The sequence below is a fragment of the Lynx canadensis genome, chromosome B4, assembly GCF_007474595.2.
Source record: "Lynx canadensis isolate LIC74 chromosome B4, mLynCan4.pri.v2, whole genome shotgun sequence".
NCBI lineage: Eukaryota > Metazoa > Chordata > Mammalia > Carnivora > Felidae > Lynx > Lynx canadensis.
Window position 1 is genome coordinate 38,565,075 of NC_044309.1, and position 23,212 is coordinate 38,588,286.

Sequence of the window (23,212 nt, forward strand, 5' to 3'; positions counted from 1 at the left end):
TGACCTGCAGCTAAGGGCTCTCTCTCTCTCTGAGTCCCTCCCATTCTTCTTCCTCACCTGTTAAGGGAAATCCAGGTTCAGGAGCAGGCTGATGTCTTGGCTCCCAAGGCTGTTTGAACACACACATACTGCAGATTTTGGCACTTGCCATTTTATTTTATTTTATTTTATTTTCAATATATGAAGTTTATTGTCAAATTGGTTTCCATACAACACCCAGTGCTCATCTCAAAAGGTGCCCTCCTCAATACCCATCACCCACCCTCTCCTCCCTCCCACCCCCATCAACCCTCAGTTTTAGACTTTAAATATCTTTTATATATATATATATATATATATATATATGAGATTTATTGACAAATTGGTTTCCATACAACACCCAGTGCTCATCCCAAAAGGTGCCCTCCTCAATACCCATCACCCACCCTCCCCTCCCCTCCCTCCCACCCCCCATCAACCCTCAGTTTGTTCTCAGTTTTTTTTTTTTTTTAATTTTTTTTTTCAACGTTTATTTATTTTTGGGACAGAGAGAGACAGAGCATGAACGGGGGAGGGGCACAGAGAGAGGGAGACACAGAATCGGAAACAGGCTCCAGGCTCTGAGCCATCAGCCCAGAGCCCGACGCGGGGCTCGAACTCACGGAACGCGAGATCGTGACCTGGCTGAAGTCGGACGCTTAACCGACTGCGCCACCCAGGCGCCCCTGTTCTCAGTTTTTAACAGTCTCTTATGCTTTGGCTCTCTCCCACTCTAACCTCTTTTTTTTTTTTTTTCCTTCCCCTCCCCCATGGGTTCCTGTTAAGTTTCTCAGGATCCACATAAGAGTGAAACCATACGGTATCTGTCTTTCTCAACCAACAAAACTAAAAGGCAACCAACGGAATGGGAAAAGATATTTGCAAATGACATATCGGACAAAGGGCTAGTATCTAAAATCTATAAAGAGCTCACCAAACTCCACACCCGAAAAACAAATAACCCAGTGAAGAAATGGGCAGAAAACATGAATAGACACTTCTCTAAAGAAGACATCCAGATGGCCAACAGGCACATGAAAAGATGTTCAGCATCGCTCCTTATCAGGGAAATACAAATCAAAAGGCACTTGCCATTTTAAACTGAAATGGTGATAAGCACTTTCTGTCCTTTACGCAAGTAAGGAGACTTTAATAATTGAGGAAATAGCTCCAGTTTTCAATTCTGAGAGGTACTAGGGAGATTTCTGAACAAAAGATTAAGGATGGGAATGTATATATTACACTGAGACCTTCGTTTCAACCCCTACCGTCTTATATCCACTTGGGACTCCAATCCAGTGCCAGCCTTCCCTGCTGCACCAAAAGATGTCCCTTCCTCACTTGCTACCTGCTGGGGTACCTTTAAACCACATGACTATGACTCAAAGGAGCCATTTTGACTGACATCCTTCTAGATCTGTAGAAACCATTAAACTGATCCAGACAAGGAACTGGTGTAAGTCTCCATGGCCAACGTCACTCATATCAGGCCAGAAGCCTCTAGGTTCCCTCTCCCGGCCATACCCCTAAGACCAGAAATCCTTTGAGTGAGTATGGCAATGGCCATACTTTTGCTGAGCACAAAAGGTGACAGCTCTCCAAGACTTCCATGAGCTGGAGCCTGTGTTTACCATCCTGGGTGTAGGAAATATCTTGCTGGCTAACAGTAAGAAATCCCTTCTTGGTAAATGACAGATGTTTTGGTTATGAGCTGGTTATGAGCTAACCCATAATAAATACAAAGAAATATAGAGGGGAATGAGGAGCAAAGGCACTGGCTGTTGAATAGGAACAGTTCAAGGACAGAAATGAATATTGGTTCAAGGGACTTTCAGAAAGAAAGTCTTCACTTGGTCCCTGCAATCATCTTCCTATGCTTGAAGAAATTCAGGTGCTAGATAACTTTAGACAGTGACTCCAACTACATAAATACTGAAGACCTAATAAAGTGAGATGGGAGAAATTTAAAAACTGATTTTCTCTGATAAAGTAATACTAATTACAGTCATCCATAGAAGCTGTTTACCATTGTGCTTAATAACCAATTCTACACTATCATTAGCTGCGTTACATTAACTTTGCTCTAAGTTTTATTTGATTAAATTAATAAACTGTTTTTCATGCCCACATGTCAGTTCACTCGTCATGAAGTAAGTAATTTTGCAGACTGCTAAAAAACAAATGGGGGGAAGGCAGAGGTAGCTGCTGAATGGTGCCTACTTCTAGCCCTCGTTGACAAAGGCTGGGTCCACTGCAGAGAAGCCCAGGGGTTCCAGGTGGGCCTCAATGCATCTAGGTCCAGCTCAACCAGACTTATCTGTGAAACCAACCCTCTGGAAATGCTTTAGAATACAGTTGGCATCCTAGGGGACCCGGGCCAGGCCCAAAGGCTTTCAGAAGATGAATCCCACAAAGACTGACTCATTTTTTTTTAATGTTTATTTATTTTGAGAGACAGAGAAAGAGAATGGGGGAGAGGCAGAAAGAGAGGGAGACAGAGGATCCAAAGTAGGCTCCGTGCTGATAGCAGAGAGCCCGATGCGGGGCTCGAACTCACAAACCGTGAGATCTCGACCTGACCTGAAGTTGGACGCTTTACAGACTGAGCCACCCAGGTGCCCCAAGAACTGACTGATTCATGACCAGCCTGGGTCAGACACACGAGCCCTAGGAATGGGGAGCATCATGGTGCTGTTCACATCATTCATAGCATTAAACCAGCTCAGGGCTCAGAAGACCTGCTCATATTCTCAGTGTGACCTTGAGCATTCTGACCTCGTTATGTCCCAGAGGAGCACCCGCCCGGAGTGCCTCATAGCACCGGCATGACAAACAAACAAGAGAGCTGGCGTGAAAAGCATTTGGAACTGCAAAGCCCTAAATAAATATAAGGGATTATTTATTATTGTAATTACTGTCATGGCTGTGGAGGGCAAGGGCCATTGCTCCCCAAGGGGGAGGAAGGTCTTAGTTTCAAGGATAAAAGTGCTGCTGGGTTTGGTAAAGGTGAGAAGCAATCAGGAAGATGAAGAGCGGAAAGCTTCGTCCATAAAAGCGCCTGTCAGATCAATCCATTAGAGACGCAGGCTGTGTGTGAGCAGGAGCCACTGAGCCCGAAGCCTGTGTCTGCGGAGAGCTCTGCAGTGGCCGTGAGAACAGTAACAGGGAGAGACACTCTAAAAAGGTCTGCACATGTGGCATGTGCTGTTCCAGCGGGCACACCATATTCCTCCACCAAAGGAAAGAGGCAACCAATTACGTCTGCTTATTATATACATCTATATTGCCACAATTTCTAAAACCACTCATATTGCCTGATGCACACCTACACTTTTTAGTCTTCTCTATGAGGATTTCCTCACCTATTCTAATCCTCACTGTCTCTTCTCTGAACTCTTAGAATATCAAATGTCTTTCAATGAACATTTGCTTTTAAAATCCTGAAAAACTGGGGTGCCTGTGTGGCTCAGTTGGTTAAGCATTTGACTTCAGCTCAGGTCATGATCTCACGGTTCGTGGGATTAAGCTCCACATCAGGCTCTGTGCTGACAGTGTGGAACCTGCTTGGGATTCTCTCTCTTCCTCTCTCTCTGCCCCTCCCCTGCTCATGCATGTTCTCTCTCTCTCAAAATAAATAAACATTAAAAAAAATAAATAAAATCCTCAAAAACTGTTTCACCTGGGTTTATGCTGTCTCAACTAGGTTAGGAACACTCAGACATTTTTCTCACCCACAGGGTCTGTGCTCAAAATGTGAATGCTGAAAATGTGTATAAAATCAAATTTAAGACTTGGGATACCTAACTCAGTAGCCCATGGAAGGACCATACTGGAGGAATACCAGATTCCAGAAGAACTGAAGAATTTCAGAATTGAAAGTTTCATCTGATCCAATCACCTATTTTCCCAGTGCTAAAATCCTTGCCACAATGTCCCCGCCATGTATTTACCCAAAGTAGGTTAAAACACCTCCAGCAATAGGGAACTTGGCTGGATCTCTAAACAGCTCTTTCATCTTTGGAATATTCTGACTCACAGAAATATATCTTTCTATGACCTTATCTCTCCTCTGCATAAAAACCCTTTATATATTTGAAAACAGCATTAAGACTTCAAGGGGTTGCTTGGGTTCATGCCATGCCTCTCCACTTTCTCCAACCACGTCTCACATGGACTTTCTTCTTCTTTTTTGTAAGTCCCTTCACCTTTCTCTTTACTTTTCTCTGAATGTGCCCTGATTTAGCTTCCTCAAGCCATGGAGCCCCAGACTGAATGCCCAGTGTATCAAGTCTGATTAGCAGAGTTTAGAGCTGGACTATACCTCTCTTGTTCTCGACACTGCATATCTATTCATGCAGCCTGAGATCACATTAACTTTTCTTGGCAGCCACATCACAGTTGACGAATGCTGAACCCATTCGTCAACTAAAACCTCTAAATCTTAAGTCTGTGTGATTGTTTTTCTTTTAAAGATGGTGCTACTGAATCATATCTCTTCCACCTTGTGTTTCTGTCACTGGCTTTTTAGACACCAGAACAAGAGCTCGGATGTAATTCTGTTAGATTCAGTCCATCTTTCCAGGCTGACATTATCTTAATAGATCCCAACTGGTCATCTAGTGTACTCAATGACCTTCCAAGCTTTGTTGATATTTAAAAATTTCAGTCATAATGTAAGCTAAATAATATGTTGGTTTTGACAATTTAATTCATCTGAGAGTTATTCAGAAGAGTGTTTCTAATATAAAAACTGCTGTTTTTATATTATAGTATTATAGTATTACAGTAAAATAATTGTATTATAGTAAAAATAATATACTAGTAAGGTATCTACTTTTTGGAACCTATTAACCTTTGCTTTGTAGCCAAAAACATGATCAATGTTTGCATAACTTCCATGAGGAGAATGTGTATTCTACTGTGAGGTGTACAGCTCTACATTTATCTCTTAAATTAAGCTTGCTGGTTGACAGTTTTAAATATTTGGGGCGCCTGGGTGGCGCAGTCGGTTGAGCGTCCGACTTCAGCCAGGTCATGATCTCGCGGTCCATGAGTTCGAGCCCCGCGTCAGGCTCTGGGCTGATGGCTCAGAGCCTGGAGCCTGTTTCCGATTCTGTGTCTCCCTCTCTCTCTGCCCCTCCCCCGTTCATGCTCTGTCTCTCTCTGTCCCAAAAATAAATAAACGCTGAAAAAAAAATTTAAATAAATATTTTACATACATATTGTACTTTTTGCCTAATGTATCAAATCCTAGATAAGTTTGTTAAAGTCCTCTAAAGTCTGTTTTTATCAAATTTTCTGTTTTTCTAAAAGTTTTTGCCTTATCTATTTTGCTGCTATGTTGTTTGATGCATAAAAGTTTATATCTGTTGTATCTTCTTTGTGGATGGAACTTTTTTTATTACTACAAAATATTCTTCCTTATCTCCCTTTGTTTTTGCCATTGGTAAAAATATTGAAAGAGACAAGGGCAGCAATCTGGAATAGAGCTCTCTGAGCTATTAATAACTTGTGGGCATAAATATCCAGTTTATCTTCTATTAGTCATCCTTAAAACACTCCCCAACAACCCAGTGTTTATTTAATTATCCCCTGTCTGCTATCTGTGCCTAGTCATTTTGAGCTATAGGGGGAGGAGGGACAGAGAATAGGGAGATGAAAGGAAAGGAAGAGAAAGAGACATGAAGTCTCAGTGAGACAGAGAAACAAATGTAGAAAGAAGGCAGCAAAGGAGTTATGAGCACCAGTATTTATTCTTGCTTTCTTGCTCTTTCTGTATAATGGCTGGATAGTGCCTCTAGCATATTCCAGTGTAGTCTAGGTTATAATCCCCCTGCTGACAGCTATGGTTGTCTCAGAATTCATTAGACCCAGAGTAAAAAGGCTGTGGTTCAAATCCTGATTTTGATATCTACAAGCTTTCTGGCCTTGGATAAGTCACATATCCTCAGTGGGCCTGAGGTTTTCTGTATCTGGAAAATCAGATGGTTAATACCTACTTTATAGAGAAGTTGTGAGGTTTAAATAAGATAATGCATGTGGAATTATTTAGCACAATAGGGAGCAGATAGTATGCATTTAATACATTCTAAGTAAATGAGTTCTCTGATTCTCCAGGGGTTTTTGACACCCTTTTGAGAGCTGCTGCTTTCTAATTCCTTCAAATTTCAGCCAAGGGGCAAGTAGAGACTGAAGGGGAATGATGCAGCAACAGGGGTGTGAGAGAATAGGGCAACATCAGGGAACAGAAGACTTGGGGAAGGACAAGACCTGAGGTGGCTCAGGAGAGAAGACAAAGCATGGAAGGAGGGAGACATCAACATTAAGTACTCGATAAGCCCTTTGTAAAGTAACACTCTAGGTAAAATAATTTAGACTTATGGAATGGGCTCTGTACACCAGGACTTTAGCATCTAAGAACACCAAGTCCAACGCTAACGTGGCATAGAGGAAAGGAACAGAAGAAAAAGCCACATACTGTGGAGTAGACCCCACCCTGCTATGCCTTCCTGGGCTCTGGCTGATAATAACTCTGTGACAAGAGAGCCCTTCCTGGAAGGAAGTGGAAAAAGCCCCTTACTCTAGTAGTGTGGAGGATGACAGAGTTCTCTGGGAATAAGTTAAGAGGGGCTGAGTCCAGAAAAGGGAGATTTTCAACTGTGAAGGGAAGAAGCAACAATTATATACTGAGGATACCATAGGGCATGATGGATATGAAAGAATGAGTCCTAGTGAAAGCCAGGATGAAAAGCCCAGGTCCAGCATAGTGGGCAGAATGCCACCCAGGGTGTCTAACTGTAGAAGATGCCCCTTGTCTAAAGGAGGCCCTTAAGCGTGTGTGTGCATATACACATGTGCGTGATATTGAAGATTCAGGGTGGGATGTGGGGGAAGGAAGTAGGGGTGGGGATTATAGTGATTCTCATGTAAGTACAAGGCTTAGGTTCAGAGAGACCTTTACAGATTATTTGCAGGGAATTGGAAGGCGAGATGTAGTTAGCAATTAACTTACCCTGCCAGGTTCCCACAGGGACTGTGAAAATTAATTAACCTTCACAAAGTGATTTGCACACTGAGAGTTAAGGTACCACACTGGAGGAAAGCATTAATACTCAGTACCACTGGGGTTCCAGCTAATGACACACGGGCCAAGGCCTTCCTACTATAGAATACTGCTGGTCAAAATATCTCTTTCCCGTTCCCTCGTTCCTTTTTGCCTGCACTTAGGAACAGAATCCCTTCAGATTTCAGAGGGTCTCAGAAAGTCATCTGGTTAACCTTCTAGATTCTAGGCAGGAGGTGCTGAAATCATTTCGGGAAAAAGGTAGCTTCTTCTTTCCCTAAAGGTGTAGTCTTGACCTTGGACAAATGGCATTTTTCTACACTTTCAATAAATTTCAGAAGCTTGAACTCAAGGCAGAACCTAGAAATGCCTTTGGCCTTGGAGACTAACCATTCTGATTTGACGTGTCTCCATGTGGGCGGGGCAGTGGTCTGATCAGTATGTCTCTTAGTTTGCACAATCTGGTGAAAGGCAGATGTGAAGAGAGGAAGAATCCCCCTCCTCATCATAGACTGAGTTTAACATGAAGAAAACGAGGGTCAAAGCAAGGAAGTAACCTGTCTGTGGGCATCTGGATAGTCCAGGTCTGAGTACAGGGGAGAAGCCAGGCCTTGAGTCCCAGTCTCCTGTTCCGTCCATGACACCACAGTGTCTTCCCAAGCATCCTGAGTGTCTACACTGGTAACTCCATACATTTGTGCTCAGGATCATCAACAATCCAAATCCCATCTGGAGTCTTTCGATTGTAGAGTGAGTGTGAACCAGAGTAGGTGCCCCACCAGGACTGGAGAAGGCCAAGATTACCAGAAGGGCCTGACCCTTTTTCCCATGTCTCCCACCCATCTCCCCCATGTGTACTGAGCACAGAGTGAAGATCCTGGGCCAGAAAATTCTCAAGGAGTCTGCTATTTGCCAGAGAAGAAAATGGAAGCACGTTCAGGCTCAGCCTACTTAGTGGCTGGGATGAGAAAGGTACATGAGGGATTCAGGCTCACCGCTGCCCCCTGCCACCTGCTTCAGGCAGCTGCAGTCTCCAGACAGCAAAGAGAATTCTTACTAGAAAAATCTTCAGAGTCTCTCTCAGTCTCTCTAACAGCCTCCCTCTCTCTGTCTCTGTGTCTGTCTCTGTGTCTGTTTGTCTGTCTCTGTCACGCACACGCACACACACACACACACACACACACACACACACGACTGGAGTGGAGCTGAATGACGGGAAAACATCAGAATTTGTACAAAATTCTGCAGGCTCTATAATCGCCAATTGGATTTTCAAGATGGATGGTTTCTCCCTAATTAGATTCTCCTGCCTTGTATAAACCAACTTTGCTGCTTTATCCCATCCTATAAAGCAACCCATTCTTGATTAGTCAGGTTTACAAATCATGCCCAGGGTGTACACAGAGCACAAACAGTCCTCACCTTTCAATCTGCTCTCAGATAAAAATGTGCTTCTGCCTCAGATAATAATATACCGATAAAAAACATGTGCCTGACTAAGCCATAGCATCATTACCTAGAGCCCTCACCAAAAACTTATCTTCACCTTAAGAAAGAGACTAAAATCCCAGACTGGAAGGACACCCTGGATCGTGCTTTTTGCAGACTGATACATTTTGGAAAAATGTAGAGGCTAGAGCAGCATTTTTTCAAAGTGCTGGGGCACCTGAGTGGCTCAGTCGGTTAAGTGTCTGACTCAGGCTTAGGTCATGATCTCACGGTTCGTGGGTTCAAGCCCCATGTCGGGCTCTGTGCTGAGAGCTCAGAGCCTGAAGCCTGTTTCAGATTCTATGTCTCCCTCTCTCTCTCTCTGCCCCTCCCTTGCTTGCACACGTGCTCTCTCTCTCTCTCTCTCTCTCTCAAAAATAAAATAAACACTAAAAAAAAAAAAAAATTTAAAGTGTGGTGTGTAGCCTGCGTGCATCAGAACCACTGGGATGTATGCTAAGATGAACATTCTTGGGCTCCCTCCCCAAGACATACTGATCTAAACCCTCTGGGGGAGAGACCTAAGAATCTACCTTTAACCAAGATCCTCTTGTAATTCTGAAGGAAGCTAACATTGGAGAACCATGCAGATAAAGTCCTTCACAGATGGAATGTAAGGGCCACACGCCATATATATGCTGCAGTATTTGCTGCCATATCTGGAGGCAAGGCCAAGGAAACAATGACCCCCTCTTCCCCCAGAGACTCTCATGTCCCTGAAGCTTCATATCATAGAATCCCAGTTCTCAGGCTTATGTCAGAGCAGCAGGTATCATAGCTGAGACTGTCAGGCTATGAGACACATTCCCTCCTGGTCTGAACACTGTCCCAGAACCCAGGGAAATCACTCTGGACAGAAAGTGCCTAGAGAATGGCTGGGCAGGGGATGCAACTTAAGGGCCCCCATGCCCTCAAGAAGCTGCATGAGGCCTGACTCAGTTGGATGAGAAAGACTGTACAGATGAGGAACTGATTCCAATGTGGCCCTGATGGGTGCTGATATGTTTGTCAAAGCCAAGTGTGGTCCACCAGTGATGTGAAATAGGCAGCCTGGGTGGCCTTCCAGGCTACTGAGCTGCAGACGACTGAGTACGCAGAGCACAGCCACAACCTGCCTTTGATCTAGAAAGCACTTTTCTACCAAGAGTTCAAAGCACTCTCCAGACACCACCTAATTCATCCTTACCCTCAGCCTCAGGATTAGATCCTGGTAAGGGGCCAATCAAGTCCATGCATCCAGCAGATTCCAACCCTGGTCAAAAGTCAGAATTCCTAAGGATACTTTTTAAATGCAGACTTTGAGCCCCCAACCCAGCCCAAATAAATCAGACTTTCCTGGGTGGGGCCCTAACTTCCACTAGTGATTCTGGCAAAAGGTCTGAATCTATTGCTGCCTCTAGACAGTATCGCTCTCCATCCCCTGGAAAGCTGAAGCTTCCCCCCCCCCCCCACCCAGGAAAAGGTGATTGGGAAGATGTTTTCCATGGCAAAGCACTTCATAATTCTGATAGTCAGAAGTTCTTCCGAAGCCTAAGCCATATTAATCACGCTAAATGTGAAGTTCTCTGAACTTCTGCGCAGTGGACCAAGGAGCGTGGCTCCATTCGTCTGGCCTCCACTTCCTAAGAGAGATGTGGAGGCTCCTGTAGGTTCTGAAGTTCAACAGGAGAACTGGGCTTTGGCCCCAGGTTTGTGCATTTGACCATGTCCCCACCTTGCCCCATGGGCCGTGGCTTCTTCCCAGTGAACACGCAACAGAGTCGAACATTGTATCAAAGATCTGACTCAAGCTCCACTCCAAGGGACAAGGGGTGAGAGACTGAGTGCTCCCAGACTTGCCTTTTCCCCCTATTCCCAATATACAGATTGTAAAAACAATCCAGGGCAGTGAGGTAAGGAGGGCCCCTGGTCTCCTGACACCAGCTCTCAGGAGCTTTCCCTAGGTGCTCAGGCCAGCTGCACAGCCCTCCCTCCCAGAAGCCAGAGCAGACCTGGTTCACTCACTGCAGCAGAACTGAATCCCTGAGGGACATGACTCAGCCTGGGGAGCTGGGACAGGACCCTCCCCCCGCCCCCACCAGTCAGTCCCATGTTCTCTGGGCTCCACAGGAGGGATAAACAAGGTGTGTGGTTTGGAAAAGGAGGAGGAAGCAAAAGCCTCTGCTGCCTATGTCAGCGCTGTCTAGCGTTTCAACGGTACGAATTCTCTGGTTGGCTTTGTTGCAGAATTTTTATGAGCATGAGCTCGACCTTATCAGTGCGATCACAAACTCCTCAAGATGAGGACTCTGTGTTCTATTTGCCTAACTCAGAGACTGGCACAGAGTAAGTGCTTGTTAAGGCGAGCTACGAGGACACCCTGTGTCCTGGGTGCCTAGCCTGGGGGGGGAGGGGACACACAGTGGCAATGACTTGAGCCATGTCTGGGACAGGCGTTCGTTGGCCTTGTGGAGTCAACATGTTATACCCCACACTGAAAAACCAGTTGCGGAGGAGACTGGGAGGGGTTCAGACCGTCCTCAGGATCCCCCCGACTCCAGCCTGAATCGGGCCATTCCGAGAGCTTCCATTCTCCCCCCTCACTGATGCCTGGACATGCCCCTCCCGCACACATCCCCAAACCTCCAAATTCATCTCCTCGATGATGTCTCAGAATCACTTAACCTCACCCTGGGCTATTCGTCAAGCCTCCCATTGAAATAGTCTATACGTTATCAGGATTTCCTGTTTGCTTCTTTGACAGCTGAGCTGCAAGAGCCCCTGTAGATCAGCTGCTTCAGTCACAACCCAGAAGCCCTGATGTGATCAACCTTTCTGGTTTCTTTAACAGAAGACAAGAGAATAAAAGAGGCTCTAATAGAGAATATCAGAGTACATCACATGCAGGAAGCATGAGCTCCATTTCAGGAAATGTTCAGTTACCCACACACAGAAGTGTATGCGAGTTGCAAAGTCAAATGCATTTCTTCTGGTGACTCACAATCACAAAAAGTGTAAAAAACACCACACCTATTTTCTCAGGTCACCAGGGAGGACACCGACACACAGAGAGATAAAGCAAGCTGCCCAAGGTCACACGTCTGGTCAGTGGCAGTGCCTGGGCAAGAGCTTGGGTTTCTCCTGAGCGATTTTAGTGCTCTGCTCACTACAGCCTGCGGTCTCTGGTTCTGCACCCAGAGAACACCCCTGAGGTGGGCTAGGGAGCTCCGGGGACCCCTAATCCTACCACAGCTCTCCAGCCAGGAGGGGGCTTCCATCGGCTGACCCAGGGCAGATGCACCTGGCAAGGATAATCCACTGGAACCTTTGGCTGAGCTAGTTTTGCACATGCAGCCAAGAGTGACCTTGGCTTTCATCTCAAGAACTCTTTAATAGTCATTAAATGAGGGCAAAAGCACTAAACGAGGTCACTTTAAGATGAATGTGAGGGCTAACCAGCTCTGAAACAAGTCAAGAGCGCTGGCCTCTCCCTGTGGGAGTGCAGGCCAGCAGAGAAGCATCCTACAGTGAAGATTCCAGGCCATGAGCTGGGTCGCTGCCTGCCCATTCAGGCTGTGACTCCTCTCACCTTCCTTAGAGAGAAGAGCACCCTCTTCTCTGGGAGGCACCACCTGACTTTTTCTGTGGCTCCTCAGGGTGAGCAACGCTGGGGTCAGAGGAAAGTGGGGTTGCAGGGAGAGTCAGAAACTAAAACAGCCCCTTATTTTACTGGTGAGAAAACCATAGCTCAGAGAGACCAAAAGATTTGAGCAAGGTCACAGAGCTAGCTGGTTGGAGAGCCACACATAACTTCAATCCAGAGCTCCTGATTCCCAGCTCCCCACTTCTCAGACCCACACACAAAGCATCTGGGTATCTTGTTACAATGCAGAATCAGTAGGGTTGGGGTGAGACCTGAGGTTCTGCATCCCAAAGAAAGTTCTAGGTGATGCCAATGCTACTGGCTGTATACCATGTTGTCTGGAAGGGTAAAGGGATCTTTAAACCTCACCACTGGTCATATCCAGGCTCAAACTCTTCACTTTAACCAGGCAAATCCTCTAATACTGACAAACATACTTATTTAAAATGGTAAGTATTATTATTTTAGCATCCTTTGACTACTTATTATGTGCCAGTATTTTATTATCATCCCTATCTTACACATAAGGAAGCTGAGACTCAGAGAGGTTAAGTAACTTAGCCTGAGTCACACAGCTATTAAGGAGCAAAGCCAAGATGCAAACTCAGATCTGCCTGAGTCACAACTTAATCAGCTAAAAACTATATAGAAGTATACTCTCAATCCTTCTTTTCTCTGAGCCTTGGGGCCTCTGCCCAGAATATTCATAACACTCCTCCAGCCAAACTGTGCTTTCCCCGGTATTATTTGGCCACAATTTTTTCATAACTCAGGCTCTTAAAGGTCCTTTTTTCCAGACCTGTGTATACCCGGTGGACCCCAACAAGTAATTTTTAGAGTTGATCTGGGGGTGACACAAGATGCGAAGGAGTTCAGGGCAATGTGTGGACAACTGATCTACACAGTAAGACACAGACATGTGGTGGTCTCTTTCTAAATCAGGGGCTTGCGTGCTTTCCCCAGGGCCATGTCAGTATAGACTCTGAAGCCCCAGCCCCAGGGCGTGGTGCTGGGCACCAGGAGCTTCGCAAGGAGGGGCCTGTGGTCTGCATTAGGACTGTTGAGGCTGCCCATGCCATAGGAGCGATTTTTGGGCAGGGACAAGAGCATGTGCAGTCACCCGGAGGACCACTTCAGTGCTGCCCAAACCCAGCCTGGTACTTCGGCCACACCTTCAGGATTAGGAACCATTCTTGGTTACACCAGGCTTCACAAAATGTGAGCTCACTGCTGTAACGTACACTTGATGAGTAGGGACAAGTGTGGTACCCCAATGGCATACCATTCTCACAGGTGGACGAGCATTTATGTGGCCCCACGGCTGTGGCACAAGGCTGACTCAGGTTGGCTTCAGGTTCATGCTGGGATGCTTTCTCCAAGCAAAGGGGGAGCACTAGAAACCACTAGTTACTGCAGAGGCCCTGGTGGCCAGGAGATGGCAGGAGAGATGTGAGGGTGTGATGCTCCCGACAGTGGTCAGGATGGTACTCAGTGGGACCAAGGGCAGGTCTAGAGCCGGGGGGGGGGGGGGGCAGGCTATGGAACCCTCCCTGTGCAGTCTCAGGGGCCAGGCTATCTCACCCTGAATGCTGGCCCTGCCACTTACAAGCTGCATGTCCTGGGGCCTGTCATTCACCTTTCAGTACCTCGATTTCCATATCTATAAAGTGTGAGTAACAGTGAATAGTCCAGGGGGCACCTGGGTGGCTCAGTCAGTTAAGCATCTGACTCTTGATTTCGGCTCAGGCCATGATGTCACAGTTTGTGGGATCGAGCCCTGCGTGGGGCTCTGTGCTGACAGCGAGGAGCCTGCTTAGAATTCTCTCTCTCCCTGTCTCTCTGCCCCTCCCCTGCTCTCTCAGTCTCCACCCCTCCCCCAGTCACTTATGCTCTCTCTCTCTCAAAATAAATAAATGCACTTGAAAAAAAATACAGTGAATGGTCCAAATGAGGTGGTGTGCATATTTAGAATAGTGCCTAGCATATGTTGAGGGCCTGATAAAAGTGAGCAAGGGCTTGACAGTATCTATATATCACGGCCGCCATAGGGCCCGGGCCCCACTCTGGCAGACAGTGACAAGGAGGCTTCATGGAATATGAGAAAGCGCACCTTCTGCTTCTGTTTGCCACACATAGGAACAGAGAATGGCTGAGGCTGGGTACTCACTTTTTCAGGGCGCACTCCAGTTCATTCTTCTCTTCATGAGCTTCCTGGAGCTGAGAGAAGGTCCTGGTCAGGAAGTCCTCGAAGTTGGACAGTAAGTGAGGCTCGTCCTTCTTCAGCTGCAGCCAGACTTGCTTGATATCACTTTCACTGCGACAGAAAGGGGGACACTGATGTCAGAGCATGCAAACACTGAGCTTCCCAGATGTGAAAGGGACAGCCAGAACACCGTTGTCATGATCATGACAGGAGTGGCTAGCATGTATTGAGTGCCTCCTGTATGCTAGGTACTCTATGTACATCGGCCTATTTGACCCTCACAGTAACCTACCAGGATGGTGCTCTACTACCCCCAGAAGAGGGTGAGGTGAGCTGTCTCAGATCACTCAGCTGCTGAATGACAGGGTCAAGAGTCAAACTCAGGCTGTCTGGCTTCTGTCCTCGCCTCCTTAACCGCACCCTTCACTGCTTCCACGCTCTGGTTTTCCCCAGGGGCTGGTGGTGCTGACTGTGCAAGGCCACGTGCTGGGAGCATCTCAGAATGTCAGGAAGAGGAGAGAGGACAGGAGCCTGGTGCATGTGAGGACAAACGCCATGGAGCTAAAGGAGAGAGCCTGTCGCCCCAGGAAGGATGGTCCTCACAGCTGAGAGGTAAAGACATGCCATCTGATGGATGGCAGAAAGCAATTGTCACTGCGGGGAATGGAGGAGAATATGCAGCACCCCACTGGGGCCTGGTGGCACCAGGAATGAGTGACAGGAGAAAGGAAGGGAAGGTGCAAATCTGCAGGATGTGTGTGCACACAGGGCAAGACAAGTAGAAAGTTGGCAGGGACACGGGCAGGCAGACAGACAAAGACACAGAGTGACATGTCCAGAGCCACTGCCACCCCCACTGCCCCTGGCTAAGAGGCACACAGGGCAGGTGTGCACTGGAGAGCAGGAGAGACTCACAGGGCCACACTGATCAGTGATGGGAGGACGGAGGCAGTGGCGCACCCCGCGGACCATGCTCTCCCTCTCTGGAGAAACAGCCGACCATCAAACTGAGCCAGAACAGCGGTCCGACCTGTAACCCATGAAATTCTAAAACCACCATGATCTGAGGGGAGCTACAACCAGGAACCCTCAGGATAAAGAATAAGATCCTTTGTTCTTGTGTAACAAGTGCTATATTTGAGAAGCTTGCCTGAGAAGTGACATTTGAAGGGTGCCTGGGTGGCTCAGTTAGTGAAGAATCTGACTTTGGCTCAGGTCATGATCTCGTGGCTCATGGGTTCAAGCCCTGCGTCAGGCTCTGTGCTGACAGCTTAGAGCCTGGAGCCGGCTATGGATTCTGTCTCCCTCTCTCTCTGCCCCTCCCCTGCTCACACTCTCTCTCTCAAAAATAAATAAACATTAAATTTTTTTAATGTTTAAAAAACAAGTGACATTTGACAGTACATGTTAGCCATGTGCCTGGGGCACAGATATGGCACAGCCAATCGGCTAGAGCCTCCAGTAAGATTTGCAGACCCACACGACCCTCTTCCAAAGCTCTTTGAACCACTTACTCATGGCCACATCACTCCCTTCCAGATTTCTGGAGAAGGGACAAATCTGTCAATTCTTGATGAAAAATAAGCCAAGGCCCTTAAACTGCCAAATCACTCAGCCAACTGGACAACTGCGAAAAGCTGGGAGTCCAGACGTCCAGCCTACTGCTTCTGCTCCTGGTGGAAGGGGCTAGGGGTGCAGGGCTACAAGAGACCCTGGGAGGTCAGCTGACCCATCTGCCTGCTTCCAGAACAACACACAAGCTATTCTGGAGCGTGAAATCTTGGAAGACCTCTGAAGTCTTCACAGCCTCCTCTGTTTCCTCATCTGGGGCCCCGTGGTCTTGACATCCCCCTCATGCAGCAACACGAGCCTTCTGCCTTTTGTTTAGCTTCCACGGGGATGGAAGGTGCTGGCCACCGTCTTCTACATATCAATGTCTGCGACCACTGTGGAAACCCTCCCTTGAGCCTTCCCAGGATGCCTCATGCTGGCTCAGTTCTGCATTGGCCTCTGACACGAGCCCTCGGGGTAACATTGGGTAGACTGGTTTGAGAGCCTGGCCAGGAAGGGGGCTTCCCCAGAAGGAATGGGTGGATGGAGAAGTGCCTCTCTTTCATGACGGTTCCTCAGCTCACGCACACCACCCTCCCCCCACCGCCAGGAAGAGGCTTCACAGGGTCACTGGCAGTCGTCGCTGTGCCTCTTACCCCTAGATGATCTGAGTCTGGTCTCTGTCTCATGCACTTCCCACCCACCTGCACACCCACGTGCCCCAGCCGACGCCCAGAAGATCTGCCCCTGATGCTGCCCCTGCTGCTGGGGTCAAACATACTTCCCCCCACCCCCCAAGCCTCTCACCAGGATCCCTCCTAGGCTTTTGCCAACCTTTCTCAACTCTGACACAGTCTATCAAATCATTTGCTCAAAGTTCCACAGAGCTGCAGATCTTTTTTCTGGCCTGTGTGTTGTGTGCAGACCCCTCCTTTCCTGCTTCCTCTTTATCATTCTCAATCCCAGTTCCTTCTCCTCCCAAGCCTGGGACACATCAGCTCCAATCATTAGGCCATTTTTACTCCTGGAACACATAGCCAACCCAGGACCGAGGGGACCCAGAAACGGAAAGGCAAAATGCAATGGGAAAAGGGAGAAGAAGGTTATTCCACGTTTTTCAGGCCACTGGTTTCCACCAGCTACATCACATTGTATTGTATTGTATTGTATTGTATTGTATTGTATTGTATTGTATTTTGTTTTATTTTATTTTATTTTAATTATTTTATCCTATTTTTATCTCATTTCATTTTTTTTTTTTTTTTAGGTTTATTTATTTGAGACAGAGCATGAGCAGGGGAGGGGCAGAGAGAGAGGGAGACAGAATCTGAAGCAGGCTCCAGGCTCTGAGCTGTCAGCACAGAGCCCAACATGGGGCTCATGAGATCATGACCTGAGCTGAAGTTGGCCGCCCAATCAACTGAGCTACCCAGGCGGGCCCACTGCATTTCATTTTAAATGTCAGGGCTTAGATAAATTTTGGGGGGAAAATGGGGGATTATGTTTTATTTGAAGTTCCAGCCATCTGAAATTTTCAGCCGAGCTATTGATTATCCAAGTAGTGGGCTGGTACAAATGGGTTCACTTCCTGCCTCAGTTTCCTGATGGTTAGGTTCGGCTCAGGGATACAGTGTGCAAATGCTTGCACGTAAGGTACCTTTGGCAGGAGCACAGCACCGTGGGGCTGGCTTCGATGCCCTGCAGCCCTTGAGACCCAGGGCTGGCTTTGGGGGAGGTGGAAATACTGGCAGGCTGGTGGTGCCCGGAAGCCTCAGCAAAACACACTGAGAAACCCTCCAGGCCCGGCACACCCCGTGCTGCACAGCACTCCTCATGGAACCAAGGACCATGCTGACGACGTAGGGTAGAAGTGAGGAGAGTGGGAGAAGAGGGGCCTAGGAGTGTTTCCCATGAGACAGTGTAAAAAAGCAGACACAGAGCCCCTGGTCCATGGCGCACAGACAGGGGTCTGCCAAGGGCAGGCGGTACGGAACAAGCCTCCTCGCTGGCAGCCCGGCACCTGGGGCCTGGCTGAGCGCTTAACAAACTTTAATGGTGCACAGGGCAGACGAAGGGGCTGCTCCTAGGCTGGGCTCCATTCCCCAAATCACTGTCGTCACTTACTCCTCGGAAACCTTCTGGGCTCCAAGTTTGTCCATCAGTGTTTGGAACTGAGTCTCCTCATCTTCATCCATGCCGCCCGCATGTTCTTCCCCTCTGGACTGATGATATACCTTCTCTTCCTGGAGCCGTTCAACCTGCTCGCCTGCATCTTCCTGACCTGGCTTATTCTGGCTGAAGAAGAAGTGGCCTATAGGATGCACAGCACAAGGATCTGAATTAGGCAATATGCACCCGGGAAGACCTTATCATTCTTAGTTGCCAGGAATCGTTTGGGGCTCCTCTGAGGGAAGAAAAAGGGAAACCCCCTCCAGCAAACATTCCTGGACACCAGCTCCTGGATTTGGGGTCTTCCTGTCTTCCATGAGATTCTGAGTGAGCTGCTACAACCTGGGAAAGGCAGAATGGATGACAGGACTGTGGCACCTTTGTGGCTCTCCGGCTTAGAGCTCATCTCTTCATTGGGTTCTTCTCTAAACAACAAGAGCCTCCCCTCCATCCACCTCCAGCAGGCTGACTGTGCTCCATATTACCATCTAGTCACTTCTCCCAGTGGCATCACTGAACTTCACATTTACAAGCAACATAACAGTTTTGGTGCACGTTCTCCATACTCATACTGCCTGTAATATACAGCAATCTGTTTTATGCTCCCAAGGCAGTTAGAAGCTCCTAGAGGTCAGGAAAGGCCTCAGATACTTCTAAACAAACTATATGGCACCTTATATGAGGCAGATGTGTGGTAAGACCTGCCTGCTGACCAGTACCTGCTCTGATAAGTATCTGACCAGTATCTTATCTGACGGTATTTCTGGTTTCTTTATCTTGTTCATGAATCTCTGTCCTCCTTCATCCTGGGTACTTTGAGAATGACTGGTCTATTCAAACCCTCTAGAAATTCCTCTGATAGCTGGTTCCCCTCACCCAGGAAGACTCAGCCAGACCCAGGCTGAAATGAGCCATGCAGCCATCCCACTTTATTGTGAACTGGTGTCACAGAAAGGAAAAGAGACAAGGAGAGGCTGGAAATCTCATCTCGGCTCCCGTCTTACGTCAAGCCTTCTGCCCAAGCTCCCTTGCATTCCCCTTGCCATTCTCAGGTGGGAGGGGACCTGGCAGAGACAGTGCAGTGGGCACTGAGAGAACAGTGGTGTGGACAGCTGGTGCGGACAACCAGAAAACAGGCCCAAATAATCTGGAGCCTGGAAACTTCAAGAGGACAGGGAAGCTTGTGCTACACAGACCCATGGGTGTGGTGTGGGAGGAGGCATGCACCTTACATAGCTTTATGTAGCTGGGGCCCCGGCATCCATCAGAACTTACTAAATCCAGTGGTGAATTCCTCTGGCGTCAGAAAGCCATTGCCATCAGCATCCAGGGCGTCAAACACATGCTCCAGTTCCTCCAGGCTGAGTGGTAACTCCTCATGGAGCCTCTGAAAACAATCCAGACGGCACTGGTTAACACTCGGATCGTCACAGAGGGCTGCCCTGGGAAGGCAGAGCTTTCTGCCAGAAATGTCCAGAGTGGGCCCTGGCCTACAAAAGACCCCATTACCATCCATCCTTCTCCTCCTTTGAATGTTACAACATTGACTATTTATTGGGTGCCTCCTAATGTGCTAGGCAATTTGCTAGGCGATCCATAAATAATAAATAATAAATAAATAAAATATTTATCAATATTTTTATAAACATGCATATTTGTACTGAATTCTCGTGGCAGCCCTCTAGGTGGGCATTATTATCTCCATTTTACAGGTTAAAGTTACCTGCCCAAAGGTCACCTAGCCAGTAAATAACAATGAGTAGTCAAATCTGGGGTCTGACTCCAAAACTGGCCCTCTTCACAGCCACAAAGGACCAGAACTGTACTGGACTGAATCCTGTGGGAGGATCACAGCCATGGCACATGGTGTTGTCAAGTTGAATGAGACTGTGAACATAAAGAACATGGCACAGTGCCTGGTCCAGAGAAAGCATCTGGTAAAAGGTAGTAGGAAGGGGGGGAGAGAGAGAGAGAGAGAGAGAGAATGAGAGTGATGGATCCACTGACCCACCAAGGCCCAGCAAGTGAATGGCAGAGCCAGGTTTCATGTCTAGTCCTTCCTGGTCTCCTCAGACCCCTGTCCTCTGCCCTGGTACCTCCTCTACTGAGATGCAGGTATGGGTCACACCCTCAGGAGCCTTCCTGATGGAGGCCACCCACGTCCCAGGGCCCCGGCACCACATTTGTAAGTTTTGGCGGACACACATTTTGGTCCTTCAGCTCTGCGGGGGAAGCTGGATAAGCCCCCTTCTTCTGAGTGACCCCCACCCATCACACCAGGCTGTGCCCCACTTCTGCCCCCTACTGGCTGCCAACCAAAAAGATGTTAACTGCCACTGGCTTAAGGTGTCATTCCCCCAGGAGCATTTGTGTTCTTTTTTTTAAAAAAAATTTTTTTTTTTCAACGTTTATTTATTTTTGGGACAGAGAGAGACAGAGCATGAACGGGGGAGGGGCAGAGAGAGAGGGAGACACAGAATCGGAAACAGGCTCCAGGCTCCGAGCCATCAGCCCAGAGCCTGACGCGGGGCTCGAACTCACGGACCGCGAGATCGTGACCTGGCTGAAGTCGGACGCTTAACCGACTGCGCCACCCAGGCGCCCCAAGGAGCATTTGTGTTCTAAGGGAGAATTGGACAAGATGGTATGCAAGGAAGTTACATATAAGCACTAAACCTGAGCCCTGGCCTGGCTAGGGTCACAGAGGATGGGAGGGCAGGGACCAGCCCAAGGGATGAGGAGCAAGTGGCTGAGCTCCTGATGCTTCCCTCTGGCCTTCTGCCTGATGTGCAGTGGCCCCAGGCCAAGGCTAATTTGCATAGTTGAAGCAAGCGTAGTCTTATACCCTAATAATCTAAGTCTCCAAACGAGGACTCCCCAAGGGAGTTCATTATAGCCCAGCTGCCCCTCCCCTTCCTCCCCGTTACCCAAGGGACAGGTGCACAAAATCGCCAGTATGCAAGTGACTGACAGCTGAAGACAATGAACACAGGGCTGTAGGAAGGAAGGTATATACCCCTCTGAACAATGAAAACGAGCCGGCAGGTGTGAAAGCCCATGACACAACTTTCGAGAACATTTGGCTTGATCCTATGGCAATCTTCTAGCTGATAAGCCATAAAGTTTAATTTGGCAGGTACTGCATTAAGGCAGACTGTGATGCATTACAAAGTGGAAAGACAGGATGATGTGGAAGCCATTTAGGAGAACTGAATTAAATATGAATGAGTTTTTTAGAAAGCAAGGGGAGTGAGCGTTTGTGCAGAGTCTAGAAGCGCATCTGCTCAGCACAGAGCAGAATCTCTGGCTTATCAACATCCATAAACCAGCTGTCTCAAAAGCCACAGTAAGAGTATGCGGGATGAGAAGTGAGTCAATTTTGCAAGCAGGAAGTTTTATTAGCCCCATTTGAAACCAAAGGCATCACACGGGAGGTAGGGTGAAAACCCTTGCAAGTCTGGCCCTCTCCTTGGGGTAATCCTTCCTCCTTCCCACCGTCACCATCAGCCTAGGATTGCTGGATCTGATCAGTGACGTGCCTCACATAGGACTGGAACTACAAATGGGCTGCAAGAGGTCTGCCGACATTGGTGGGACCCTCAATTTGCCTTTCACTGAAGCCACCCCCACACGTGGGTACCTTTTCTCTCGAGGACGTGAACTGGGAAAAGCTGTTGAATATACACCACCTTAGGCTCTATTCCTGAATCTAACACAAATTCCTCCATCACCTAATCTCAGCCTCTCTTGTCTACAACTCAGGCTGGTTTCCTCTTTCTGCTGTCCGTGAACCTGGAGAAAGTGATATTAGATCTTCCAAGTAGTTCTTGCTCCTCCTGTCCTGGCAAATTAGTACTGAGTGCTTCTTCAGCCTTCTCTGCACGCTGCACCATGCCAGATTCTTGACCCTCTCTTTGTTGGCCCTACTGGAAAAATTCTTTAGTCTCAATCACCATAATCACCTCTTATGTATCTTTGTTCTCAGGGCCTGCAGAGACATGTGAAACCAACTCATTCTGGTCTTGTTTCCTGGGCACCTGGTGCTGTCTACATTTTCAGCCAAGTGAGGTAAGCAGAGCAAAGAGGGACAGGATTATTCATTCCACTGATCAGAGAGCCTGCAAGGCTCTAGATTTGCTAAAGTCACAGCGGAGACCAGCGCTGGGATTAAAGAGCTGATATCTCATTTGGGGCTTCAGCTATAGTCAAAGCGTCCTCTGCTGTGTTCTTTCTAGAATTCCGTACTCAGCATTACCATGCCCTGCCTACCCACCTACCACCAAAAGTCTCTCTTGCCAGCAGCACCACATACTAGCCTTCCAGAGATCCTGTTTTTCACTTGTACTTCCATCTGGGAGGGCAGACGGGGGAGGGAGGAGGAATGGGGAGGAAGTCAGCTCACCCAATTCATGCTGCTGCTCTGTAAAACTCTGCAGCTCCTTCAAAGCCAGCCTCCCTCCACTGCCTTAAGTTAGCTCTGAACTCCTGTTTCATTCAGGCTCTGCAGCCCCTGGGGCAGGGCCAGGCTGTGCCTTCCCCTGAACACATTGCCTTCTTTTATCAGCTTGTAGTTATATACTGATAGACGCAATCAGTTGATGAATGTCTGCTCCTTCAGTGGACTAGGAGATCTGAGCCAGGGATTCTGTTTGTTTTTACTCACTATCGTGTTCTCAGGTAGCCCCACGCTGACCAACATGGAGTATTCAGATACTTGTTGAATGAATGAATGAATGAACAGCTAAGGGTGATGGCAGGAGATGCTGAACTCCTATCTAGGGAGCACTGGTCTGGACCTCTCATACTCCCAGTCCTGGCCAGCACTACTGCAGATTCTCAGCAAGGTCTTACAAACTGGACATTTTCCAAGACCAGGAATAGGAAGCAATTCTGCAGCAGCAGTGTAAAGGCCTGGGGCTCCCAAAACCATGGAAAAATGCCATCTTCTTCTACACTCTAGCCAGACCCCTCTACCTTCCTGGTCACCAGTCCAGTAACATGCCTCACACAGCTTAAAATGAATGGGTGCACAGCTTCAAACATGTCTGAGGAAAACTTATTAAAGAGAAAACCAGAAGAGATCCATCTTTATGGCCAG

At 47.8% G+C, this 23,212-nt stretch overlaps 1 protein-coding gene across 7 annotated transcripts in view; it reads right to left on the reverse strand.

Moving 5' to 3' along the window:
• The window catches only part of CRACR2A (calcium release activated channel regulator 2A), a 137,807-nt gene that overhangs the window by 49,751 nt on the left and 64,844 nt on the right, over nt 1–23,212 (reverse strand). For all 7 annotated transcript variants that reach the window (XM_030321457.1, XM_030321456.1, XM_030321453.1 and 4 more), the window contains 3 exons: nt 19,390–19,501; nt 18,070–18,256; nt 14,359–14,505 (listed from right to left, as the gene is read on the reverse strand). In XM_030321457.1, coding sequence (XP_030177317.1) covers nt 14,359–14,505; nt 18,070–18,256; nt 19,390–19,501 — 446 coding nt within the window. The remainder of the gene's footprint in view (nt 1–14,358; nt 14,506–18,069; nt 18,257–19,389; nt 19,502–23,212) is intronic.